Here is a 23,155-nt window from a genome sequence, read left to right as displayed (position 1 = left end):
GTTTTGGGACGTGTGAAAAACCGTGCGCAAAGGTTTATATCACACACATAGATAAATATTGTTTATTAACCTACTATGTATAATAAAATGTATATGCGAACTCGCCTGTGACCTTATTTGTCTTTGTAACATTATTTAATGCATCAGTTGGATTCCTGGTAGCTAAATATTTATCATCGTGTGACGTCACGGGAATCGCGAGCCTAGGTAGCTTGTAAGGTAATTTTTATTTTAAAAGGGTTTAGTCACAGGGTGATCATGTCACTCCCATAAGAATAACTAAACATAATTAATACAATGCGAGTCTACGTCGGGAAGGAGTAACTGTGACAATTTTTAAGTCAATCGGGCGGATAGTTTTGGAGATCTCGTGATGAGTGGTATTCGTATATATATATATATCATCATCATCATCATCACCCTTTTCGCGTCCACTGCTGGACATAGGTCTCTCCAATGGCACGCCACTGAGCTCGATTTTCAGCTCTTAATCTCCAACCGCTGCCAGCCACCTTGCGTATATCGTCACTCTACCTAGCTGGAGGGCGTCCTACGCTACGTTTGCCAAGGCGTGGTCTCCACTCCAGAACGCGTCTACTCCAACGGTCGTCGGTTCTGCGACATATGTGTCCAGCCCACTGCCACTTCAGCTTACTAATCCTTTGGGCTATGTCGATAACCTTGGTATGTATATATATACGTCTTTTTTATATAAAAAAATGTATTTGAGCGTTTATTTAAGCGTTGTTATGATTAGGAATTTTTTTTTTCTGGCATATCTGGTGCATATTTAGTTAAAGTAGATGTAAGCCATGTGTTGGCTGTATGTCACTCGCGCTTTACCAGCTAATTCACTGACGCCATAATTCATAACTGATAAATACATTCAGCTCTTTCTTCAAAAATAAAGAATATTCATACCAACTTTCACCCCCTCCATTTATCACTACCTAAGAGGTTAAGTTTTCAATATTTCCTTAGTGCTGACCTATTGTAAAAAGAACCCTGCATCTTTTTATGGACATAGTAGTTGCGTGAATCTTAACCGATGATCGTGGGTTCAAACCCGGGCAAGCACCACTGATTTTCATGTGCTTAATTTGTGTTTATAATTCATCTCGTGCTTGACGGTGAAGGAAAACATCGTGAGGAAACCTGCATGTGTCTAATTTCATTAAAATTATGTCAAATGTGTATTCTACCAACCCGCATTGGACCAGCGTGGTGAAATAAGCTCCAAGCCTTTTTCTCAAAAGGGAGAGGAGGCTAAGGCCTCCTCCAGCAGTGGGACATTAACAGGCTGTTACTGTGTTATACCAATCAGTCAGGAAGTTATCATTTTATATACATATGTATAACTGTAGGAGATCCGAATAAATAATCCCAAGCCAAGGGGGCCGCCCAATACATATAAAAAGTATATCACAAATGAGTATCAAGCGATGCCACGTGTTTGACCCAGTGTTGATATCAAAGTGAAAGTCATTACGCGAACGGAATTGTCTGCAACGGTTACGGCGAATGGCGTTCACTTTGTAGGTACCATTAAAGAAATCGCTTTTAAGCCAATTAACTTAAAATAGTTCTTATTATTATTATTATTTTTGTTGCCTCATATAGGCTAACGTTTGAACGTTGACTTGCCTAATGTAAAACACAGTCTAGGATGAAGTACGCTTGCCTAGAAAAAACCGGTTTACTCTGGATTTCTTAGTTACTCTTACATGAGGTACAGATTTCAAATTTATTTGATGGACACAATGTATGTAGCCGAGACTTAACCGGACAATTCTGGTTAATGCTGGTTGGAAAAGTATGGGCAAGCACTACTGTTTCCAGACCTGGAATTAGAGATCCAAGAACCCTGGGCACTTCACTTTTGAGACGCTCCCTATTTAGAAGCGATTAGAGCAAAATTATAGTATTTTTGGCGGTACACAAATCTGGGGCTGACTGTTTCGAATACTTTTGATTTGTGTTTATAATTCATATCGTGCTCGACGGTGAAGGAAAACATCATGAGAGAACTATATCATGAAGAGGTAAATTTTATAAGTTTGTATGTAGCTAATAATCTCCGAAATTACTAATCCGATTTCAAAAATTTTTTCACCAACATTTAGAATGAACCTTCAGGATGGACATAGACTATACATATATTATACCGTAAAGTATGTTATTCGTGGAGACCAATTTTGCAACGAAAAACGTCGAGCGAATGATTTACTTAAAAACGTTACGACAAGAATATGATATATAAATGCTTCCATAAATCAATCCTAAGAATATAAATACGAAAGTAATTTGGTCTGTCTGATAGCATTTCACTGCTAAACAAAACATGCTCGAACCCTGAGGAAGGTCATAATGCTACTTTTATACTTGAGAAATCCCCAACACAACGAAAACTAGTTCTATACATACATAAAAACCTATCAAGACTTATTATTTGACGAGCCGGTTGGCGTGGTTGGTAGATACTTGCCTTACACGCCGAAGGTTGTTGGTTCGATTCCCACCCAGGACAAACTTGTGTGTGCATGAACATGTCTGTTTGTCCTGAGTCTGGGTGTAATTATCCATATAAGTATGTATTAACAAAAGAAAAAGTAGTATATGTAGTATATCAGTTGTCTGGTTTTCATAGCACAAGCTCTGCTTAATTTGGGATCAGATGGTCGTGTGTGAATAATGTCCCATGATATTATTATTAATTAACGTTCTTACAATTTTACATACATCTATGCATACTCAGTATATATATAAACAATTATACCGGACAGACAATCGAATCATATTTAAGTCTAATAACAATGTGATTATTAATATGTATTGTCACATATTTGTTTATATAACTGTAACACAATAAACGCTTTCTATTTGATAGCTGATATGAACAACGTGAAACGAGATTTCATTAAATATCTACGATAAAACAAAATCGCGTCTGTATGTCCGTTTGAATGCGCTAAACTATTAAATGTATTTCGATACGGGTTTCATTAGTGTACGCAGTAATTTAAGAGGAAGGTTTATATGTATAATTTATTAAGGTTTTGTGTATCGTTGAAATATTATGATAATTGAAGATGTCGGAAACGATCAAAGCTGGGAGCTATACTGTCTTACGCCGCGTAAACCACGAGTTATATATATTAGATCCTTAGATATGAAATTAGCGTTTTGTACTGACCACTTTGATCTGAAATACCACCTCTTTGGTTAAGAATTCCAAATTGAAATTTAGAAATTCATTTAGCTGGTAAATTTGAGTTTTGAAAACAGTCATTCATTTCAATATTAGGTATATTACCGTAATGTAGACCTTTTTATTTCGCTGGAAAAACGCGTTACGTGTTTTCCCCACCGAAACAGTGGTGGTGGGGGGGGGGTATGTGGGGCTCACCGGTATCCAAAGCGCTGATGCGCCCCGAACATCGGAATACCGACTAAAAAACCTGCGGTACCCTTTCCGTCTCAACGAGGAGCGCCACGGGGTCGCTTGCGCATGCTACCGTGACGCTCTGACGATTTAATGTAGACCTTTATTCAACCCGTGCGAAAACGGGACGGGTAGCTAGTTGGCGATAGTCAATATAACATTTAAGGGATACAAGAATCAAAATAGTGTATCAACATACGTTGGCTTTCAACATTTCACGAATGTGATAATAAATAAGTTCCAATATAACTGCTGAAGGAAATACCAAAAATTGGAATAGTACGAAGTTAGTTCTTACAGAATATCAAAGATGGTGACAACGCTTAAATTCGTTTATAATGACAGACAATTAAAAGCTAGTTAGGGTCTTTCCATTCATAAACCATACTAAGTGGACATATTTAGGAATGAGGATATAAGAGAGGGGAAACTACATGCGTCTCATATATATATACACTGGCCTCCAAAAAAATCGACCCACCTACATTTTTTGTAAAAAAGCTATCGTATGGTTTTAAACTACCACATATTTATATTTTTAAGATTGATAATGAAAAAATGCAATTGTAGGATTGTACAAAAACAGAAATAGTGCGCAAAAAATAGGTTTTTAGGTAAATATGTGACAAAACACGAAAACACAAAATTTTACGCAATTTTATTTTTTTGTGTACAAAGCGATTATGCCGTTTGTTTTTAAATTTGGGTGCCTAAATCTTACTTTAATAGGGAGTGTTTCCTCCTCTTGACCTAATCACTGCCTGCATACGCCTATTAAGTGACCTGATTAGCTTTTTAATGTCTTCCTGTGGGGTCCGTTGCCATTCTTCAGTTAGGGCAGCTTCCAGTTGATTCAGGGTTTCTGGAATTGGATTTCGTGCTCGAACCGTACGTTTTAGCTGGTCCCAGAGGTGCTCTATCGGGTTTAAGTCCGGACTATTGGCTGGCCACTGCATAACTGGAATTTCGACTTCCCTGAGATAGTCTTTAACAATTCTAGCGACGTGAGGTCGTGCGTTGTCGTTCATAAGTTGGAAATTATCCCCAATATATCCAGCGTAAGGCACCATGAGGCAGTCATGAGGCTCCAGAATGTCCGTTATGTAAGTTTCAGCATTAACAGCACGATTACGGAAAAAAACCAGCTCTGTGCGTCCCGTCAAAGAAATACCTCCCCAAAACATTGTAGAGCCTCCACCAAATCGGACTGTTTCTCGAATGCAACACTGAGAGTAGCGTTCTCCTGGCCTTCGCATGACGTTACGTCGTCCATCAGAGCCTACTAGAGACATTCGGCTTTCATCACTGAACAATACTGTCTCCCATTGGTCCAGTGTCCAATCGACGTTCTGCCTAGCAAATTGTAGTCTTGCTTGTCGATGGGATGCTGTGAGTTTTGGTCCAGTTGCTGGCTTGTGAGGGGTTAAGTTTTGCTCTCGAAGTCTTCTTCTTACAGTATTTTCACTCACAGACACTCCACGACTTTCTCGGAGTCTACCTTGAACGTCAACAGCCGAAAGATGTCGGTTTCTTAAAGACGTCAAACCAATAAAACGGTCATCGGTCGGGTTCGTGACACGCCCCCTGCCAGATCCTGGTCTCCGGCGATACTCCCCAGTCTCCAAGTAGCGTTTGTACACTCTTCGCACCGCTGAACGACTTAATTTTAGTGTTCTAGCCACATTTCGCTGACTTAACCCCTCATGAATAAGAGCTACGACTTGAGCAGCTTCTGCTTCAGTAGTATCCATTTTTTATGTTTAAACTTATTAAAATTATTGTTTCAACAAAGTTTCATACACTTAATCAATAATAATCATCGAACCGAGATGACTCCGCGTTAAGAACTGGAAATAAACTAACCATGCACTTTGTGCACAAAGTAACGTTTTCTTATCAATACTTTAAAAATATTCCAAATATCCTCAATAACACTTACAACTCCTCCAAATCAATATCAAGTGGGTAATAAAATGTTAAATGTATGTCCCATAAGTAAAACAATCCACCTAGGTCGTCGCATAGTTATGATAACAACTTTGTAAGTAAAAAAATACGGGTGGGTCGATTTTTTTGGCGGCCAGTGTATATCCTGGGACATTTTTCACACATGGCCATCTGATCCCAAATTAAGCTTGTTATACTACATATACTACTTTTCTTTTGTAAATACATACTTATATAGAGAATTACACACAGACTCAGAACAAACAGACATGTTCATGCACACAAATGTCTGTCCTGGGTGGGAATCGAAGCCACAATCTTCGGCGTGAAAGGCAAGTATCTACCAACCACGCCAACCGGTTCAAAATAACACACGAATAACATTTATTACACGAACTAAAACAATATCATATAACGTACATATATATTTACTTTTATCATGTACAGACTTGTCGTCACAAATTTATCTTAAGTACCTAAATATCTCGTGTCTGTACAATGTTTGTCACTGTTATTATTAAACAAGAAAAAAATGTAAATAAAGGTACATAATATCATTTTGTTAGTAATAATATATATACTTATATGTCAAAGGGGAGAGGTGACAGTACAAGCTATTTTAAACGAAATGGAAGGGGGAATTTTTGTAAGGAGATCGAAACGGAAACACTTTAGATATATGAACGGTCGCTAATGTACGTATTTCAAAACGAATATAATTTATATTAATATCATAAAGAGGTAAAGTTTGTGAGGTTGTAGGGGGTAATTTCTGGACTTACTGAACCGATTTTGAAAATTCTTTTACCAATAGAAAGGCATATTATTTGTGAGTGTTATATTAACCCGAAAAATGAAAAGACTTTTTCGTGGTAGTCGGATGTCGTGGCAGACGCGACTTTTGGCAGTCAGGAAATAGATCATAGCACTCAGTGCTAACCGAACCACAATCATAATTTCATCACAAGTAAAAATGTTTACCGCCCAATGAAGTGGGCACGGGTCAGCTAGTTACATATAATGTAATAAATCATAGTATTTAGTAATATATCCTACCTATATAAAAGGTCTCCTCATTATCATATAGATATATATTAAGAATAATCGTCATGAAACTCAGTATTTACTCCTTAATACTTTTTATTATTGCATAGTTAGGCGGATGAACATATGGGCCACCCGATGATAAGTGGTTACCAACGCCCATAGACATTGGCATTGTAAGAAATGTTAACCATCGCTTACATCATCAATACGCCACCAACCTTGGGAATTAAGATGTTAATGTTCCATGTGCCTGTAATTACACTGGCTCACTCATCCTTAAAACCGGAACACAACAATACCAAGTACGAATTAAAGATTAACATATATATTTATTAGAAGACTAATGACGTAACAGGCGTTACCTTAAGATTCTTGTAATCAGTATGTTGTACTGACTACATCGTTGATCTAGTGACTTGATGTAAGGCCGCAGACCCGAAGGTCCTGGGTTTAATTCTCAGGTCGGGCCAGTAAAAAGTTATTGGGGTTTTCTGTCAGAAAATTCTCAGTAGCAGCCCGGAGTCTGGAAATTAGAAGTGTGTACGCTCCCGTGCCTTGGAAAGCACGTAAAGATGTTGGTCTTACGCCTGAACTCTTACCGGTCGTGTCGGATTGCCGTCCCATCGGATTATGAGAGTTAGGGAATAGAGAGAGCACCTGTGTTTGCGCACACACTTGTGCACTATAATATCTCCTGCGCAGTTACTAATCTCTCTTGAGATTGGCCGCCGTGGCCGAAATCCGTCTGGAGGACCTTATTATTATTATTATGTTGTAATATGACGCTTCAAAAGTACTTCTCGCGAACTAAAGAAATATCTGGATTTTGTTGAGCTTAATGCTAACAAAAGATGAATATGACCAATTCTCCACACACAATGTGTATTTATTCATCTATATATCAAGAAAAAATAAGCAATAACAATATTTATCTACGCATAACGTAATCTCAAAAATACTTAAGGATAAATATATAAGAAATACATATACTATTAAACGTGTGTGCGTGTACGTCTCTGTGTGTGCGTGTTGTTTGCGTACGTGAAAATTAACAACTAAAACACGTAACTTAAATACTTTTCTTAATCTTTTATGTTTGTGTGAGAAGTTAATATATAAAGGCAATTAGTATTAAGCCAAGATGGCCTAGTGGTTAGAAGGCCTCCTCTCCCTTTTGAGGAGAAGGTTTGGAGCTTATTCCACCACGCTGCTCCAGTGCGGGTTGGTGGAATACACATGTGGCAGAATTTCAGTGCAATCAGACACATGCAGGTTTCTTCACGATGTTTTCTTTCACCGTAAAGCACGAGATGAATTATAATCACAAATTAAGCACATGAAAATTCAGTGGTGCTTCCCCGGGTTTGAACCCACGATCATCGGTTAAGATTCACGCGTTCTTACCACTGGGCTATCTCGGCTTTTTTGTTTACTATAATTAATTTACATAATTATCTTCGTTTAATTCAATTCCGCAACACCCAAGTGAACACATCTCAATTTCAAATTAATAGTTTTAATTTAAAACGTTTTATCGGGCAGTCTTTTGAAATCGATACAAAATATCTTGAGGATAAATATTAAATTAAGGATAATTTTTTTAATAATAATAGCACTACTTCCTAATTATTTTATTAATAATAAATTCATTAGAAGCTTGTTAATTGGAAACTAATATATCTAAGAATATATAATAGCCGAGATGGCCCAGTGGTAAGAACGCGTGAATCTTAACCGATGATCGTGGGTTCAAACCCGGGGAAGCACCACTGAATTTTCATGTGCTTAATTTGTGATTATAATTCATCTCATGCTTTACGGTGAAGGAAAACATCGTGAGGAAACCTGCATGTGTCTAATTTCACTGAAATTCTGCCACATGTGAATTCTACCAACCCGCATTGGAGCAGCGTGGTGGAATAAGCTCCAAACCTTTACCTCAAAAAGAGGAGAGGAGGCCTTTAGCCCAGCAGTGGGACATTCACAGGCTGTTACGGTTACGGTTATATCTAAGAAAGTGTTACGTAACGCCAACATTTCTTTTAAGGCCAACTTGGCCAGTAAAAGTCAAAAGTCTTCATTCAATACAGAAGCGTCACACTTACTTATTGATCGTATTAAATCTACCACCGGTTCGGTAATACCTGAGAAGAAATTGCAAAAGAAACCCAGCTATTATATTCCAGTATATGGAACAGGTTAGGCTCTCCGAAAATCGCAGGTTCAAATCCAACCGGCTTAATATAATTACAAACTAACATAATTACATTAAAAGGTTGCTTTATACATTCCAAAAACAAATGTTTAATATTGTTTTCTATTTAAGGTCTAAGGGTTATGTAAAAATGTCCTACATAAATAACGCCCTCCAGACCGATTTCGGCCACAGCGGCCAATCTCAAGAGAGATTAGCCAACTGCGCAGAAGATATTATAGTACACTAGTGTGTGCGCAAACACAGGTGCTCTCTCTATTCCCCAACTCTCATAATCCGATGGCAATCGGACACGACCGGAAAGAGTTCAGACACAGGACCAACGTCTTTACGTGCTTTCTGAGGCACGGGAGTGTACACACTTCCAACTTCCAGACTCTACTACTACTGAGAATTTTCTGACAGAAAAACCCAATAACTTTTTATTGGCCCGACCTGGGAATTGAACCCAGGACCTCTGGGTTAGCGGCCTTATATCTAGCCAATAAACCAACGAGGCAGTTAACTCGTTATGTGTTATATTTATATAGTTAACCAACCGGGATGACATGTTTACTTATATCTTGTATAATTTCTAGAACATTCTTTTGTAACAAGACATGGTATTTTTATTTATTTATCCTTATAGCTCTGGATGTACCTGTATGCTACTTCCTGTATTAGTTCTAGCTGTAACATCAATACTTTCGCGGTTTGATAGGTGAGTGACCCAGTGTGATTTCACGGGATATCTTCGATCGCATATTGGCGACGAATTATAAACATTTACAAACACACAGACTAAATCAATTTAGTCAAATATCATTATTAGATCTGGGCATCTATAAAAATTTAGTTTAAAAAAAAAATACTTTTTGAATGTTAAAATCGAATTTCATAAATTAATTATCTTTTAAAAATTAAAAAAGGTATGTTTTTTTTAGATTAATTACTATAATTTATTTCTAAATGCAATATTCTCATATATAAATGGGTACTAGGTTAAACCCCGACTATATTATATTAAAAAAATCCTTTAACCATGAAATAATACTGGCAAATTGCACACACAGACTATAAAAACATCACAAATGCACATTGTCTTATAAAAAATCAATTACGAAACAATTTCCCGCGTAAAAGTACTCGTAACTTTTTTAATTTCACACGATATTAAGCGAAGACTTTCAATAGAAAGCCAAGTCGATGTCCGCTGTGGCGTAATCGCGAATTAAAACTGACTGACTTCGCTGAGTACCGGCCGCTTGAGAAGTTACGTGATGTACGACATATATCGATATCGATGAAACTGTCAATATTTTTCGGTTTATAATTTAAGAACAATTGAATACACTAAAATGTATATCGTAATGTAGACTTAAGAAAATTAATATATACATTTTTAGTAGGTTACATAAGTAAATAATTAAGCAATGTTACTTGACCGCAGCTTAACAAGTATAATAGTTAGTGTTCCAATACGTAAAGTACTTTTACGTGCTTTCCGAGGCACGGGAGTGTACACACTTCCAACCTCCAGACTCCGGGCTGCTACCGAGAATCATCGACAGAAATCAATAATATGTAATAATAATAATGATTTATTCCAATAACTTTTTATCGGTCCTAACTGAAGTTTGAATCTAGGACCTCGAGATCTGCTTATCTTACTAAGAGACGAAGTATTTTTTATCAACCATATTTTTTTATAACAACAGAATTAAACCAATGTTATCATCACATGCCCTTTATATAATTTGTCTAATCTACTCCTATCAATAGAGAAAATTGTTTTTTTTTATATAGAATAGGGAGGCGGACGAACATATGGGCCACCTGATGGTAAGTGGTCACCAACGCCCAGAGACATTGACATTATAAGAAATGTTAATCATCGCTTACATCACCCATGCGCCGCCAACCTTGGGAATTAAGATGTTATGTCCCTTGTGCCTGTAATTACACTGGCTCACTCACTCTTCAAACCGGAACACAACAATATCAAGTACCGCTGTTTTGCGGTAGAATATCTGATGACTGGGTGGTATCTACGCAGACGAGCTTGCACAAAGCCCTACCACCAATAAAAATTATCTAAATAAAACTATACATTAATGTAAACAAAAAAACAAAAATTAAAGAAAAAAAAAATATTTAAAATCTATTAAAATGTATCACAATCAAAACAAATACACAACAATTCGCCTACCACCAGAAACGTCGATAAAAAACAAAAACTATCGAAGCCTAACGTCACTAGATATATTACGCAGCAATGAAACCACTTGAGATATCCACACGGCCTTATAAAATAAGACATTCGATAACCGACTCTCCGATAATGTAACATAAGGTGTAAATCAATCTGTTAGTATTGCGTTATAACGTATTATGTATTAGAGTTATATTCATATAGGAGTCTCAGTGTTATTGATACACGTTTTTTATAACTGAATTATCAATCAAATGTATTTCTTTGAAAAAAAGAGACAGTAAATAGAGACAGAGATAATAATATCCTGGGACATTATTCACACACGGCCATCTGATCCCAAACTAAGCAGAGCTCGTACTATGGAAACCAGATAACTGGATTCCGAAACAGCCTATGAATGTCCCACTGCCGGGCTAAAGGCCTCCTCTCCTCATTTTGAGGAGAAGGTTTGGAGCTTATTCCACCACGCTGCTCCAATGCGGGTTGGTGGAATACACGTGTGATAGAATTTCAGTGAAATTAGACACATGCAGGTTTCCTCACGATGTTTTCCTTCACCGTAAAGCACGAGATGAATTATAATCACAAATTAAGCACATGAAAATTCAGTGGTGCTTGCCCGGATTTGAACCCACGATCATCGGTTATAATTCACGCGTTCTTACCACTGGGCCATGTCGGCTTTTTTTCAGACAACTGATATACTACATATACTACTTTTCTTTTGTAAATACATACTTATATAGATAATTACACCCAGACTCAGGACAAACGGACATGTTCATGCACACACAAGTCCGTCCTGGGTGGGAATCGAACCAACAACCATCGGCGTGAAAGGCAAGTATCTACCAACCACGCCAAGCGGCACTTCAATATATAATATATTAGATAGCAAATATATTTTTATTAAATTTCGAACTTAATGTACGAAATTTTATTTTATAATTAAAATAAAGTTTTTTGTAATTATTTAAAAAAAAAAAAAAAGGTTGGCACTGTCGTATGGACCACCCGTTGATAAACAGGCTTTGGCTATGTAAGAAATATTAAGTATGGTTATATAAAATTAAAAGTGTAAAATTACGATGTAAAAGTGCTTGTTAAATAATATATTCTTACAAATCATAAGTAAAAATAACTTTTTTAAAAAGAATACATAAAAAAAATATTTGACTTCATAATAAAAAATACACAAATAACAAACAAAACAATCGTTAATTTCTTTAAATGCTAACAAAACCAAAAATGACAATTCAAGTAATTGTATGTTCGAAGCACCCAAACTTCGCGCCAAAAGCCCGGCGATGACGCACTATTTTTTTTTAAATATATTCCGGCGCAAGGTACTGTTACATTCGGCCGAAGATTGTTAAAAATACATACAATATTGACTTTACAACTACAAGCGTAATCTTTTCTAAGTTGATATACCCGTAGTCGAGTCACAGTTTAACTGAAATTGGTCCGTAAATCGTGTTGCTAGGACATACTAAGCATGTTTAGATTGCAATACTGATACCTGAGACCTGTTTCGTGTACTCTACTTCGTATGTATTGAGGCTGATCTCCGTCTTCGGAATGAGTGACAAATACCGCGTCTATATATCATATATAAGCGAAATACCAATTATCACGAGATCTAAACTATACGCTCGATTGACTTGAAATTTGTCACACTTCTTCCCCAACGTAGACGCTCACTTTTGTGATTTGATAAAGCCGGGACGATTAGCTATTATACTATAATAATATATTTTTTTTATAGATTAGGAAGGCGGACGAGCATATGGGCCACCCGATGGTAAGTGGTCACCAACGCCCATAGACATTGGCATTGTAAGAAATGTCAACCATCGCTTACATATCCAATGCGCCACCAACCTTGGGGACTAAGATTTTATGTCCCTTGTGCCTGTAATTACACTGGCTCACTCACCCTTCAAACCGGAACACAACAATATCAAGTATTGCTGTTTTGCGGTAGAATATCTGATGAGTGGGTGGTACCTACCCAGACGAGCTTGCACAAAGCCCTACCACCAGTAAATTTACAGTTCACCTACCTATATCATTGAAAAACACACTTAGTGTCCTGAATCACGGTAACGTTTGGTTAGCAGTAATGTATCCTTTATACATTTATGTTATTTGTTGTATTGTTTTAGTTTTGACATTTTTAACATACCGTTCGTATTTCGAAACTATGTTTGATTTTAATTACCATGTAATGGTACCAAGTGGCAACTGCCAACCGGAAATGCTTTTCGTACCGTGAGTACACAATAATAATATTTTTTTCCTACTAAATCTGACCTACAATTTAATTAATTAATATTAATATTACGATAATTATTGCTTGTAAATAATAAGTTTACTTTAAATAAGACTAAGTAAATATGTACAATAATATTGTATAAACAGTCCTCCGCCCAAAGGTTGCCAGAAACTTGGATGAAGTTTTTGCTTCTTTGAATTTCTTCTTTTTTTTTGGAGTGCAATACATTTATTTATTTATTTATTGGGAAACATGCAGCGTAATATATTACATAAACATCTGTAATAATATAATAATAAGTTTTACAAATGCCAAAAAAGATTCCACTTTTACATTGAAGCATGGTGTGAACTTCACAACTAGTGATTTAAAAGAAAAAACAATAAATTTATTAACAATATAAGTGTGAAATAAAGTTTTTTAAGGCTTCTGATAACTTAAATAGATTTTCGGTTTATATTTATATTACTGTATTTATTATTAATATAACATTTTTATAGCATATTTTCGTCCATTTGTATATGTTAGCACCATCGTACCTTAACCTATACAATAAACAGATAAATAATATATGTCCATAAAAAAAGGATAAAGAGAGTCACTAAAGAGAAGAAGCTACCATAGATTTCTAGCATAGTTCGTCTTACAAAATCGGATATAAAAGGTATAATGCATTAATAAATAGAATTACTTACTGTGGTTTTTCTTTGTCCAAAATTTCCGTCGTTTCGCCTGTAATGAAATAAAAGCATTATCGCACAATTGATCAAACAAACATTGATTATATTTTTGATAGTACGTTAAATACTAACGTCGCGTCTAGACCAGCGGCACTCATCCTGCGGGCGCCGGTCTCTTGTGGTTGGCCCACTTAATATTACTTTATTTTGAACTATTTTAAATTTCAAACGTTTTTATTAACACCTAAATAATTTGAATCAAACAACTGCTTGCGGCCACGGACACGGCATAAATCCGTTCATAGTTATTTAATTTGTAACAATCCCGAAACCCAAGAAATTATTATCTAAATATTTTTTGTTTGCGGCCCGCGACACCGTGACTGACACATGTGTTGGCCCCTATAAAGAAAAGCTTGAGTATCGCTGGTCTAGACCGACATTCGACTTTGACTGCCGATCTAAAGATCATTATTCAGGATATAGTATATTATAGTGCACACACTCGCAAACACATTTTTTTTATAAGCGCCGGGATGGCAAATGACTCTACTCCACCTGATGGTAAGTGGTAGTAGAGTCCAAACGCGACGACGGCCAGTACAGCCGGGAAGAATGTTCTGTACTAGCCGTCCCCGCCTTGCCGGCCTGCAAGATGCCTCTTCACGCCTCTTCAAACCCGGGTTGTAAGAGGAGGGGAACACGTGAGCTGGTAAGGAATTCCATTTACTATATTCTAACCACTGGCGTTGAAAAAAAAACATCGTGAGGAAACCTGCATGTGCCTAATCTATTACAACTTTAGGCGTATGGGTTGTCAGCTGTTAAGTATTAGAGAGTAGCCTGTGTCTGCTGGAAGTCACAGTTAGCCGCCTACCGTGTACCGAGCGCTCAAATACGCACATCAAAAATAATATAAGCTGTCAAACTGATGAGAAAAACGCCATTAACTGTTTTGCTTTGCCTATTTATGTATAGATTATACAGCTAATTATCCGGTTTGAAGGTTGAGTGAGCCAGTGTGTTACAGACGCGATGGCGGCCCAGAAGTGAACATCCAACTATGCAAGACGTTATAGTGTAAGAACACACAAACGCAGATGCACTCTCATATGATGGGATGTTAATATATAATGAAATATATAAAGAATTACAGATACGTCATTGCATCAAGATTATTATGATTTAATATACAACAATAAATATATTTAGACCAACAAATGATATAAATATGCTTAAAGTATATTTTTACTTTCGAAATTATGACTCATTTAGCCTTATATAACGATTTCTAAGTTTTTATGCTCCAAACTTGTACAATTGTTTATCGATGGTATGGTTCAGAGAGCCGAGGACCCAGTGGTTAGAACACGTGATCTTCAACGAAGATTACGGGTTCAAACCCAAGCAAGCGCTGATTATTTATGACTCTAATTTGTGTTTATAATTCAAGTCGTTAAGGAAAACATTGTGACGCAAAAAAAACACCTATGTAGCCAGTAATCCACAAAGAAGCAGCGTGGCGAATTAGCCCTAAATCTCATCAAAAGTGTAGAGGATGCCTTAGCCCAGCAGTCCCACTGCACATTTACAGGATGTCACTTACTACATTGTTATAATTCGGCCATCAAAACGGGGTTTTAGATTTTTGTTATCGTGAGATCTGATAAAAACACGGCAGTCAAATAAACTCAACTCTTATCTGTCAAGTATATGCCATGGTTATTTTACACTATATTTATATTACGAGGGGAAGTCGGGAAGACCGCGGAATGGAGAGGAAAGCGTGGGCGTACTGATATGGTACCATTATTATTCGGAACCAATTAAAACTATCACCAACAACGTTTTAACCCTATTACTCCATTTGTGAGTAATTAATCAACTTATTTGTTGAAAAGAAAAAAAAATCTTGACCAAGAGAGAAAGTCTACTCAAAGCAAGTGTTATGGAAGAAGGGACTGATTGTATTTTTTTTTTTTTACTATTAATAGGCCAGCGTATGACCGTTGACTTGCCAGATGTTAAGCATCGACACGGTCTAAGATGTAGCACGCTTGCCTATAAGAAACCTGTTTACTCTGGATTTGAAGACACCAACATTGTACCTATCGGGAAATACGGACTTAGGCAAAGCATTCAAAAGTTTCGCAGTGCGAATGATGAATGTAGACTCAAAGCGCTTCTTGTATATTTTAATAAGCTCGAGAATCGATTGACGATGGCTGCTCTGGACGGCCGGTTAACGGCACCGTGAGATATCACCTTTAGACCGTAAGATCCACAATTTTGAGGATCCTACATGATAATCATGGCATGACAATTCAGTCCAAGATTGGTGCCAATAATGATCACGTCACATCAGAAGGAACAGCGAACTTATACATCTAAGCACTGCTTGCAGCTGCCTGATGACGATCCTACGCCAATTTTGAAGCAAATCGTGACTGAGGATGATAAAGTTCATCATTTTAAACTTGAGTGACAGTAAAAGTCCTCGTCAGGACACAAAGGGAGGGAGGATGAGACACTACCTTAATAGGTATCAAACAGGAGTATTTTTCTCATATAATAGGTAGACAAACTTGTGAATGGACCACTGGATATTAAGTGGTCATAGTAGAGACATTGATCTAAGAAATATTAACCATTTCTTACATCACCAAGCACCAACCTTTGTTAAAATGTTATGTCCTTTATGCCTCTAGGTTTACTGGCGGATAAAATACTTAAAAAACTGAAACAATGCAATTATAGTAAGTATTGCTTTTTGGCGGTAGAATGTCATGAGTAGATGGGTACTTACACAGATGAGATTACACAGTGCCCTACCGACAAGTATTATACTCCTATGCCTTTAAAAATAATTAAAGCCACTATCTCTTCATTATCATGTCCAATTACCGTTGGACTTTGGAGAGCCTAGTGCTCTAATGGTAAGAATAACAAAATTATTTGTGCATATGTGAATACACACTTGTGCACTAACTACCGACTGCAGACATTATATCTCATACGCTGGAAGTATTTCAAAATTGATATAGGACCGTTGATATGAATACTTTCATTAATTAATCAAAAAATCGACTTGACGACAATCAGAATCGTAAATTATGTAGAAACAGTGACAATACTTATCCCCGAGATATTTATCAGTAACACTTAAAATTATCTTTAAAGATAAAATATATCCTATATTTTAACTCTAAATCGTCAAATAGCCGTGAAAAATATGCTACTTGAATATATGTATAATTGTTGCATATTTTAAACGAAATTAAAAAAATATATAGTATGTTAATTTACATTGTACATTTTTGTAAATTGTTATCTAAGTCAATTTAAGTACTTTATTTAATGTATATTAAAAAAAGGTTTAATTTAATAAGGTTTTTTATTTTAAGATTGTGTTGACCACACAATGAATACATAATATTACGTACATTCGAAATAAAGTTCATATACTTACTTGGAGTATCCATTATTAATTCTTTATTAATTCATTCCATTTATTTTAAAATCTGGAACAAAATAGTAATAATAAATATATATTTTTAAATATTTCTTCCAAGCTTACAGACAAAGCACATTGTACTCTTCGTTAATCTCAATCAATGGCTTTTTTTTTAATTATTATTTAATTATTTTAAAATATATAATTATTTAGCACAATAATCATTAAGAAAGTGCTATTTATATATAGATCATCTTACTTTCGTTTTTTTTATTGACAATGCGATCTGTCAAAACAGTGAAAGTATTTTTGAATGTGTAGTTATAAATTATAATTATCGAACCAAATAAGTAAGAAACATAAAATAACTTACACAAAGTTTGTATGAGAAAGTTATTGACCTCTAAATAGGACACATAAACGCCACAATCGCAAATAAATCGCGGAATAAAAGATAAATTTAAAAATACATTGCACTTTTTAAATAACTAAACATATCACATATGTTATGCATTTCTAGGCACAGCACATACAAGTTTATAATCTCCCTATTCTTAAATATTTATACTGAATCGAAAAACGAGGTATTTTTTAAACAGAATCCTAATTTAATGGAATTCTTTTGATACGAACGATTTGACATACAATACAATAGGCATTTTTTTCTGTCAAGCGTTTGACATTTCATTTATCTAATACTAAAATATGTCAGCTGTTAGCATTCCGTTTCTTTTTCTAGTAATTTGAACATATTATACATGACTTATTTTTTACATAAAACATACTTAAGCTTAGAATTATCCATTATTTCAAACGATAATAATCGAATATAATTATATTTTGTAAATAGCTTTAAGTAGTTCATTTAATATTATTGAGTTAATTCACGTAGTCTTTCTAAATCTAAAAAATATATAAAACCTGTTTTTGCAAATTGTGGGACTTTGATAAGTAATGATTAATAATTGCGATTTTATTTCGATTTACCTTATTATATTTTTAATAGTAAACTATAACTATAGAACTAGTTTTATGGACATCTTAATATACGATATTTGATTATAAACAGTAATAAGAATATTTGACACTAGCAAGTTTATTATCTGCTAATCAGCTTCAGCTGCCGCCTGTCAGATATTATATTGTTGACGCATGAATAGTTTTAGTTTAGGTGGAGTTTCCGCAATTTGTAAACTAATTTTTATCTCTATTATTTTTAAATATTAAAAGATGTCTGGTCAAAACGTGAACGTTTGTGATATTGGCGATGAAGTTAAGGACGTATTAAAAAAGTTCCGATTTCAAAAACACACAACAAATTCTGCGTTGATACTAAAGGTAACTATTTATTATTTTTGAAAAGTTACAATGTATTTTCATCTCACAAAATGTCTTACAAAAGTAATTTGCTGCGTGATAGTATAATTAGAATAATGAAAAAAATAATTTATAGCATTTTAAGACGTTTAAACTCGTTAATTTTTGTAAGGATTCGTTCTCAAAAATAATTCCATTTAGAGATGAAAGTAAAATTGCCAGCAGTTAATCATCGATGTGAATGTTTATCGCTAATGATAACATTAAACCTTATCAGTATTTTATTGTTTCTTTTTAATTAAAGATTATTATTTAGGTAAACAGAGAGAAACAAGCATTGGAAGTGGACGAGGAACTTGATAATGTGGAGCTTGAAGAGCTACAGGATATCCTGCCATCACATCAACCACGGTTCATTGTTTACAGGTGATAACAATTATTCTTATTATTTTAATGTATAGTATATAAACAGGATAATATTTTAAAAAGACTTACATTACAAATGTAATTAATAAAATGTTTAGTCTTTGTTTCGCCGACATTAGTTGAGACTATCCAAAGACTTATGACCTAACTTACTAATAATGTATTGCAGGTGACAGGTAAGAGTCGTTGAATTTGCTTAATTTGTGTTTATAATTCATCTCCTGCTTGGCCGTCAAGAAAACATATGTCATATGAAAATGTACCTCATATATTATATCCACCAACTTATATTGAAGCAGCCTAATGGAATAACCTCCTCTCCTTTTCTCTAGCCCTCCAGTGTGACACTTTTTTTTTATATATTTTCGGGAGGTCGAATGACTACTTCAACTGATGGTAAGTGGTAGTAGAGTCCAAACGCGACGACGGCCAGTACAGAGGAGGAGGAGGGGAACACTTGAAGCTGGCAAGGAATTCCATTTTTTGGAAGTGCGACAAAGAAAGGAGTTGCCAAATTTATCTGTGCGCTATGGAATAGATGTCACAGTTAGGCGGTGACATTGAGAGCCAGCACGCGTAGACTTATGAAGGAAGGAAGGGAGAAGCAGAAATTAGAGAGAATAAAATTAGAAAGCGCTCAGCGCTGCTATCTCTGGACGTAATTGTAAAGGCTCGAGGGTGTTTGTGACCATTACGTCGCCAATAATGCGGACCGCACGTCGCTGCAACCGACCCAAGGCCTCCAGTAGGTACTAAGCGGAGCCATCCCAAAGGTGCGAGCAATAATCAACGCAAGACCGTACCTGTGTTTTGTACAACAGGTACAGTTGTTATGACGTGAAAAAACACTGCACCTTGTTCAGAACTCCGAGTTTCCGTGAAGCTATAACAGCCTCGATGTAATCCCTTGGACTAAAAAGTCACAGCGAACGTCAATCTCCACCATGGCGATTTTGTATCACCAGCGGAGTGCCACAGAGGGAGGGAAGAGGGGAAAATGGTGACTTTTTCGCTGGAAGAGCGCATACCTGTGTTTTCTTGGCATTAAACTCAACAAGATTATCAGAACCCCATTTGGCGATAAGTTCTAACGTCCTATCGAGTTTAATGACAATATTCCCTCGCCTCTCTTCAATTTCCGCTCACCCAGCCACTGCGCGTCCGTGGTATCCACCATGCGCTGTACTATCGTCTGCATAGCAGTGTATGTTCCCAAGAGAGAGCATATCATTGATATGCAAAAGAAAGAGTGTGGAAGATAGCACAGATCCCTGGGGGACGCCAGCATTCACTAAATACTAGAATTGTGACGTGCAATCATCAACTAAAACACGAAGGCTACGCTTGTGAAGACTACATTTGCAAGCTGTTACTTTTACAATTTTTTAACGAACAATATACTTTTCGATAAAATGCATATCATTACATCATATTATCAATAAAAACACTCCACTGGTGGTAGAGCTTTGTGCAAGTTCGTCTGGGTTGGTACCACCCACTCATCAGATATTCTACCGCAAAACAGCAGTACTTGGTATTGTTGTGTTCCGGTTTGAAGGGTGAGTGAGCCAGTGTAATCACAGGCACAAGGGACATAACATCTTAGTTACCAAAGTTGGTGGCGCATTGTTGATGTAAGCGATGGTTAACATTTCTTACATACCAATGTCTATGGGCGTTGGTGACCACTTACCATCAGGTGGCCCATATGTTCGTCCGCCTTCCTATTCTATAAACAAAAGCTTTGTGGTAAATAATAATACATAATAAACAAAATACTTTGTTGTCTCTTTCGTGATGTGAAAATTAAAATTTGTAAAATTTAATGTTTCAGTTATAAATTGGAACATAGTGATGGACGAACATCATTTCCCATGTGTTTCATATTCTACACTCCACGTGATGCTCATATGGAACTTCAGGTAAATATACATATTGTGCTCGGTAGTGTAGAAGCAAGTCTATTATTATAATTAAACCTAGGTCAAATGAGTCTAGTAAAGATAATGACGGCCTCGTTGGTCTAGTGGCTTAATGTAAGGCCAATTCCCAGGTCGGCAGTTGAACCCAATTAAAAGTTATTGGGTGTTTCTGACAGAAAATTCTCAATAGCAGCCCAGACTCTGGAAGTTAGAAATGTATTCACTCCCGTGTCTCGAAAAGCACGTAAAGCCTTTGGTCCTGCGCCTGAACTCTTTCCGGTCGTGTCTGATTACCGTCCCATCGGATTATGAGAGCTAGGGAATAGAGAGTGCAGCTGTGCTTGCGCACACACTTGTGCACTATAATATCTCCTGCGTAGTTGGGTAATCTCTCTTGAGATTGGCAGCCGTGACCGAAATCGGTCTGGAGGACATTATTATTATTATTATTACTAGTAAAGTTAGCGAGTGTTTACTGTTATACTACCAAAACGTATGTGGACTACGCACAAAGTTGCACCAACTAGCTGCCGAAATTAGTGCTTCGCAGATTCAACTGTTAGGTATGACCATTGTCCTGTCTGCGTTTATAGCAAAATAGTTTTCCCCAGCGTATCGTAAGTGCGATAGTGAGAATGGAGCAGGTATTAGGTAAAAAGGGATCTTTGACTTTCCTTGAGGTCGAAGCTTGCTCAACGACGCACAAGACAATACAGAATATTTATTATATAGATGAGATCAATAAAGGAAAAAAAAAAACGATTTTTAACAGTATCCCCGTCCACACAAGATTTTTTTGTCTTTTTTTCTTCTATGCGCCTCTCTTTTCAAAGCTGAGTTTAGAAGCCCCTGGGCTCGGGGCCCTGGTGCACTGCACCATCTGGCCCTACGATAGCTACGCCACTGATAGTTTTGCATTGATCGTTTTCAGGTTATGTACGCGGGTACTCAACGTGCACTGGCTGCAGCCGTCGGCGCTCCTCGGCTGTTAGAAGTGAGAGAGATAGATGAACTTACAAGCGAATGGCTTATCGAGAAACTAAGGAAATAGGACTCTAGGCCAATATCTACAGTCATGTTTCGTAAGATTAATTTATAGTAATTTGAAAGTGTTGCCCGTTATTGCTATACTTTTATATATATACAACTCGTAAAGCTATTGTAATATTCGTGGTATAAAAAAAACACACGCACACAATGGACCAAATTCAATTGAATCATAATTTCGCTGTACACATTCCATGATTTTATGCATTGATACATTATTGATAAATAAAATTATCTTAAATTTATCTTATATTTATAAAAAAATTATCTTAAAATGATAGTAATCATAAAATTAAACGAATATTCAAATATTATAATTGCTTTTGCACATTGATGTATGTATGCTTTAGTCTGTAGCTTTAGTATATATAGTAATTAGTAATTGTACTCAGTAATCAGAACCTAAAATCAGGCAGTTATCGTACCAAGCCCGAAAAATTATCGTATATTGATGAAAATTATCGTACATCAGGATAATACATCAAAAAAAAACCCAAAAATATATTTTAAATCAGTTTTCATTATAGTTTAAATGAGTAGAAAAAAATAATAATCAAGAACCAATGAATATGCGAATTATTGTAATGATCAAATTCAAAAAGACAGTAACTGCTAACACTCCGCATCAAACCAAGATATTGATATCGATCGCTGATTAAAAAACAGTACAATGACCCAATGACAGTAAAAAAAAAAATTGTAATTGATTATTGTGATTACCAAAATATCATAATGAAAATTATAGTACGATAGTAGTGTACCAGCGTACATCGTACGTTGTTATGAAATTATCGTACTTGTACGATATTTATCGTACGGTTGTGAACCCTGATTGTATTGTATGTATGAATGATATTGTATCAAATTGACCAATCTTAAATACGTAAGACCTATTACTCAGATGTGCTGTCAAATACTTAATTAAATCGACCAATCAAATTGCACGAGACATTACAGTTCTAATCCTGTCAAAACGTTATCGACCAATCAAAATACAAGATTCTTACAACTGCCATAGTAACTGTCAAAATGACCAATCATAACCCGCGAAACCTACAGCAAATTAGTGTTGATACTATTTATAATTTGATTAGGATTATTTTCATTACCTGAAATGTTTTTCACGTCGTTGACAATAACACTATGACATTAAAAAAAAAAGTATAGTAATTATAATAGTTTTTTT

General features: G+C 36.0%; 2 protein-coding genes across 4 annotated transcripts in view; one reads left to right on the top strand and one right to left on the bottom strand.

Moving 5' to 3' along the window:
- The window catches only part of LOC126778791 (copper-transporting ATPase 1), a 66,660-nt gene extending 48,737 nt beyond the window's left edge, over nt 1-17,923 (bottom strand). For 2 of the 3 annotated variants that reach the window (XM_050502455.1, XM_050502457.1), the window contains exon 1: nt 9,672-9,848. Coding sequence is in view for 1 of the 3 variants with exons in the window: in XM_050502456.1 (XP_050358413.1) it covers nt 13,819-13,855; nt 17,273-17,285 (50 nt within the window). In the remaining 2 variants the exon portion in view is untranslated. Of the gene's footprint in view, nt 1-9,671; nt 9,849-13,818; nt 13,856-17,272; nt 17,325-17,630 lie in introns of those variants that run through there. The other variant, XM_050502456.1, reaches the window with a different exon arrangement.
- A 461-nt stretch (nt 17,924-18,384) lies between these two features.
- Nucleotides 18,385-23,155, top strand: LOC126778936 (glia maturation factor beta). The gene is made up of 4 exons (XM_050502690.1): nt 18,385-18,595; nt 18,891-19,000; nt 20,835-20,922; nt 21,854-23,155. Exons 1-4 carry the CDS (start codon nt 18,488-18,490, stop codon nt 21,971-21,973), a joined length of 426 nt encoding a protein of 141 aa, XP_050358647.1. The 5' UTR covers nt 18,385-18,487; the 3' UTR covers nt 21,974-23,155.

This window comes from Nymphalis io, chromosome 27, assembly GCF_905147045.1.
Source record: "Nymphalis io chromosome 27, ilAglIoxx1.1, whole genome shotgun sequence".
Lineage (NCBI taxonomy): Eukaryota > Metazoa > Arthropoda > Insecta > Lepidoptera > Nymphalidae > Nymphalis > Nymphalis io.
The sequence above is the reverse complement of the archived record's forward strand: the minus strand, read 5'-3'. Positions and strand labels throughout refer to the sequence as shown.

Bases quoted from the DNA above. Each gene is read 5' to 3' on its own strand.
- LOC126778936 (XM_050502690.1), top strand. From the start codon at position 18,488: ATGTCTGGTCAAAACGTGAACGTTTGTGATATTGGCGATGAAGTTAAG. The intron at 18,596-18,890 runs GTAACTATTTAT...ATTATTATTTAG, and splicing joins ATTCTGCGTTGATACTAAAG to GTAAACAGAGAGAAACAAGC. The intron at 20,923-21,853 runs GTAAATATACAT...GATCGTTTTCAG, and splicing joins ATGCTCATATGGAACTTCAG to GTTATGTACGCGGGTACTCA.